General features: G+C 42.5%; 1 protein-coding gene across 1 annotated transcript; it reads right to left on the reverse strand.

Moving 5' to 3' along the window:
* Nucleotides 1–223: 223 nt before the first annotated feature.
* Nucleotides 224–3006, reverse strand: CSUI_011266 (vps16-like protein; the record flags this gene model as incomplete). The annotated part of the gene is made up of 3 exons (XM_068071367.1): nt 224–942; nt 1671–1830; nt 2634–3006. Coding segments are annotated over 3 exons (636 nt in total), but the record flags the coding sequence as incomplete, so codon positions are not given.
* Between the last annotated feature and the right edge of the window lie 1944 nt (nt 3007–4950).

The following is a 4950-nucleotide window of genomic DNA, read 5'->3' on the forward strand; positions in this document are numbered from 1 at the left end:
GAAAGAAAGAAAGAAGAATGAGATGATCTGATGATTTGATGATAGGCAAACAGACAAGTGGAGTAGAAGTTCCCAAGTCATACGAACACTTAGCAAGCCACCCATGTATAAGCTCTAACATATACGTATACACATATCTATAGATGCATATCTATATATATATATATACGTACATATATCAATATCGAAGTAGGTTGTGTCGAGCTGACGATGATAAGAGAACAGCTAGAAGAGAAGGACAGACATTTGCAGTAAATTCAGAGCTTGTGCTCTTGCTCCTGTGTACAGAGATGAGGTGTAGAGACAGCCAGTCCATTGTGTTTTTTCTTGTGTCTACGGTATTGCTTTCGACATCGTCAATCAGTCTTTCTCCAACTAGAACATCATTCATCTACACACAAGGACAACTACGCAATGGAGAAGACCCCTTCTTGCTAATAGGCACTCTTCGTTTTCTTTCTTTCTTTTCCTCCCCCGAAGTTCTTCTGAAAACAGGGTCTAGCTCTCCTTGTGCCGCATTCCTACTCCTTCACTCCTTCGAACATCCGACCATCTTTCGAGTCTTCATAGATAGCATCAACGTGAAAGAAGAAGAAGAAGAAAAGATCGAGGGGATGAGACAATGGAACGCCATCTATGAAAGCGCATAAAATGACATCCCTAAAGAGATAGAACGTAGAACCTTGGAGACAGATTATAGTTAGACCGACCAAAGATGGATTGTAGATAGATAGATAGATTAAAGATAGATAGATGCCTCAGAGAAAGAAAGAATGATAAGGAGAAGACGCAGAAGAAGAAGAAGAAGAAGGAAAGGAGGAGAGGAAGGATGGAGAAACTTACTTGGCGATTCTTCGGACTAACTTGGATAGAGACATGTGCCGCAACTGAGCAACCGAGAGAGGCATCTCTAAAGGAGGCTGACGGACTGCGTAACAAATTCTGCAAGACAAGATGACAGAAGAGAGATGACGAATTGAAGATAGGCACATACCCATTACCATATCTGTACGCTGTCATCGTGCTTCTTCAGTCTGTATGTATATAGGTAGATAGATAGACTCGTCTAGCACATAACTGCATTGATACGATAGGCCACAGTCGAGTAGATATGTATGCATGCATGAACGAGCAGGAATGTGAGGATAGAGGTATATATGTCTCTGTGTATATATAGATGTCGGAATCTATATGTGGCACATACTTGCGATGCATGCACCGATAAATGCACGCGGGATCTAGCTATAGATAAACAGGCATGACGTAGTCCATAGAATCTCCCCCCTACGCATCTATAAGAGAAGCGAAGCTAAACAAGTAGAGAATGAATGGATCAAGATAGAGAGAGGACGCCCGAATGAAACGCGGTGCCCCACCCCACAGTAAGCCACAGATCTTCACCTGAGCGTTTTGACGTAAGGAAAGCGATAGTCTAGCAAGACTGAGACGCCTCACTGCAGATGAGAAACCCAAATACAATGTCTACAGACCATAGAGATAGATATAGACACATATATGTACATACACACATGAATATATCTGTGTATACAACCATAAATAGATACAGACGGACTTGGAAAGCAAGCTGGTAGAGAGACGTGTACAGAAAGATGTGAGTAGTTACGGGACTGAGGGTCCAGGTGTATAGAGGCAAATGGTTCGTATCTTACCTTAGATCACGACAAGCTTTGACATATTGTTTACATGTACACTTATTCTCTCCTTCATCGAGAAACTCGCGACCAAAGACGGCTGCTTGGAGGAGAAGAGCCGCCTGCTGAAATTTCCATTCGTGGGTTGCCGCGTCTATGCATGCCTCTGTAGCTGCACCTGTGCATTGGTATGCATGCACGAAAAAGCAGCCAGACTTACACGGCACATATAGACACAGAGGATGGAGACGCACATTTCTATCTATCCACCTACATGGAGAAACAGAGAGAGATACAGACAGAGAATACAAGGGAAAGTATACATATATATATATCTATTTGTGTGTTCATATCTACGTATACGTAGATAGATATATACATACAAGCAAAAGATGTGGATCGATGTACGAAATGTTACGGTTTCGAGGACATATGTGGATAAGAAGAATAAGAAGTTGCAGAATGAAATAGAGAGATCTAGATCTCTCTTTTTCTTTGCCGCCTTTTTCTCCCCTTTCCTATATAGAGGAGATGAATGAAAGAAAGAAATATGGGAAGTTGGCTACTACCACAGATGTCCTCCTGAATGCAATGAGCAAGAAGACGAAGAAGAGAAAAGAAGAAAGAAACGGAGAAGAGAAGAAGATGAAGGAACAGAGAGAGAAAGAGAGACAGGGAGAGAGAACAGTATGAAGGAAAGCATTGCCTCTCGGATCTCCTCCTCCTGCTTGCTCTCTTCAACTTCTCCGTATGCTCCTTCATTCATTACTATACACGTCTATAAACCTGCAGATTTCCCGATACATACCTGCATGCTGACAACATAGGATATATCACTCGTCATATCTACTACATACACTCCTCTCTCTCTACGTAGAAACGTCTCTCTCTTTCTCTCCCTTCAAGAAAGGGTAGAGCATCCTCGGCACTTCTCCCTTTCTTCTGCTTCTCTCTCTTCGTTTTCCTCTTTTCCGGTCTTACCTAGATCTTGTTTGATTGATCTTAAGCTTTCGTCAGCAGCGGCATCTCCGCCTTTGAATCTTTCCATGGCATAATACAGCATAGCAGGAGGTTCGCAGCTTCCTATCGAGAAGATGGCATCTGTGCTAGGCGCAATACGATGAAGGAATTCTGTCTTATAGGCAGTGATAATTCTCAAGCCATCGACCTCGGCTACAAGATGTAGACTACTACTCCCGCTAGTCGATTGACCGGTTTGACCGCCGCCCCCCGCGACTAAAGCCGATGTAGTCGTAGTCGTTCCATACTGATAAGGAAGCCATTCATTCTTCGGCCCTCCGAGAAAGAGAGTATGCTGAAGGAAGGGAGGAGAAAGAAGAAGAAAGATGGACAGGAGAAAGAAAGAAAGAAAGAGAATAAGACAAAAAGAAAGAAAAGAGACAGGCACACCCAACATTTTGAGAGAGAACGAACGAAAGAAGAGAGAAATAGGGCAGAAAGAAAGAAAGCAAAAGTGAGAGAAAGAGAAGGCCAAAGAGAAAGAAAGAGTGAGAGAGGAAGTGATAGAGACACTTTCTACTGTTCCCTTTTATCACCCCACGTCACGACTTGTACAGAGAGAGGTACAGGAGATGTGTAGAGACAAGGGAGTATGAATTGTTGCTCTATCTCAGTTTTGAAACTGCCGTGTAATTTGAGAAACGCCTGTATCTAGGGTATGACCCCTACCGACACAGTAGATGTGCATGCAGACATAGTTGTATACGTGTATATATCTGTACTGACAGATACACAAAGAGAGAGAACGTCGAAGGCACTACGTGTATGAAGCTAGTACCTATGTGTAGAGACTCGAAAAGCCAACGTGTATACATAGGGGAATGACAGAGAAAGGGACACAGAGAGACCGAGAGAGAGATAGAAAAACAGATAGACAGTCAGACAGACGCATAGTCGTTAGCGCCTACATAACAGCCTTGGACTGATAAAGACGTAAGACGGTCTGCATATATAGAGAGAGAGACGTAAGACGGACGTCGCTTCATCGCCTACGATCTGCGTATGTGCATATATAGATATATATATCTATCTATATATGCACATACGATCTGCGTATGTGCGTATGTGGATATATATATATATATGTTCTTGTGACGTATGTGGATAGATGATAGCTCCAGTCAACGTATGTGATGAAATGATCGGTACCGTCATCCTCAGGTTAGCGTTTGAAGAAGAGAAAATGTACGGTCTATTCATTAATCAACACCCGTAGACATATCCGGGGCTTTATCTTCTCTTAGCGAGAAAGAGATGAATGATAAACGTCGTCAAAATATCCCCTTTGTGGTACCATCTGAGGATACCTGTGTGGCTCCAGAGGGTGTGTTCATCGGCATATAGAGAGCTATACAGTCATCTCCACACCACTGTACTTGCTTCGGTCGTCTTTGTCTTTCGAGACAGGGAGAAGCAATAAGGCGAGGAACTCCAGCTGTGGATAATACTTTGATCTGTCTAGAATAGATTCAAAGGCAGAAGCATCGTTCCACGGCAGAGAAAAGAAGACGATGTAATGCATGCATGCATACTGCGTGCATGCAGCGATGAGAAAAGACTCGGAGATAGAGTCACGTAGAAAGGAGTGATAAGTGTCCATAGAAAGAGGAAAGCAGCATCTATGTATACAAAGGTATCTGAAGTTACCTAAAAGGGGTGGTAGAAAAATACACTTTCTCAGGCAGCCCTTGTCGCTCTATGCAAATGCACATGTTATGAGACGTACAGATATATATACATGTAGATAGGTATAGAGAGATAGATGATAGACATATCTATATAGATAGATCCATCCATGGAGATGTATATGTAGTGAGATAGAGGCCTGGAGAAGGATCTGTTCATGTGTGAGAGGTGTATACGTGTAATTGGGTGCATCTACATAAAAGAGATACATGGGGAGAGACAGCAATTGACGAGCGAGAGAATGAAAGGACTCAAGCTGCCTGATTAGACAGACATACAAATACGCGGAGCCGACCTCATACCGGTGGTCCATACAAGAACACCTGCGTATCTGCGTGCATATGTATCTCTACACATGTGTCTGTAACTCTCTCTATATATCTACTCTATTCGTGTAGAAATAAAGGTGGAGCTTGTGAAAGCCTGTCTTTTCTACGTATTGCGGGATACGCGAACTCTTACACAGTAACCCATCTCGGCATAGACAGATACAGAGGTTGAAGATAGATTGAAGATAGATATAGATAGATATAGATAGATAGATATAGATATAGATAGATATAGGTAGATAGAGATAGATTGAAGATAGATA

This window comes from Cystoisospora suis (assembly GCF_002600585.1).
Source record: "Cystoisospora suis strain Wien I chromosome Unknown contig_10501, whole genome shotgun sequence".
Classification (NCBI taxonomy): domain Eukaryota; phylum Apicomplexa; class Conoidasida; order Eucoccidiorida; family Sarcocystidae; genus Cystoisospora; species Cystoisospora suis.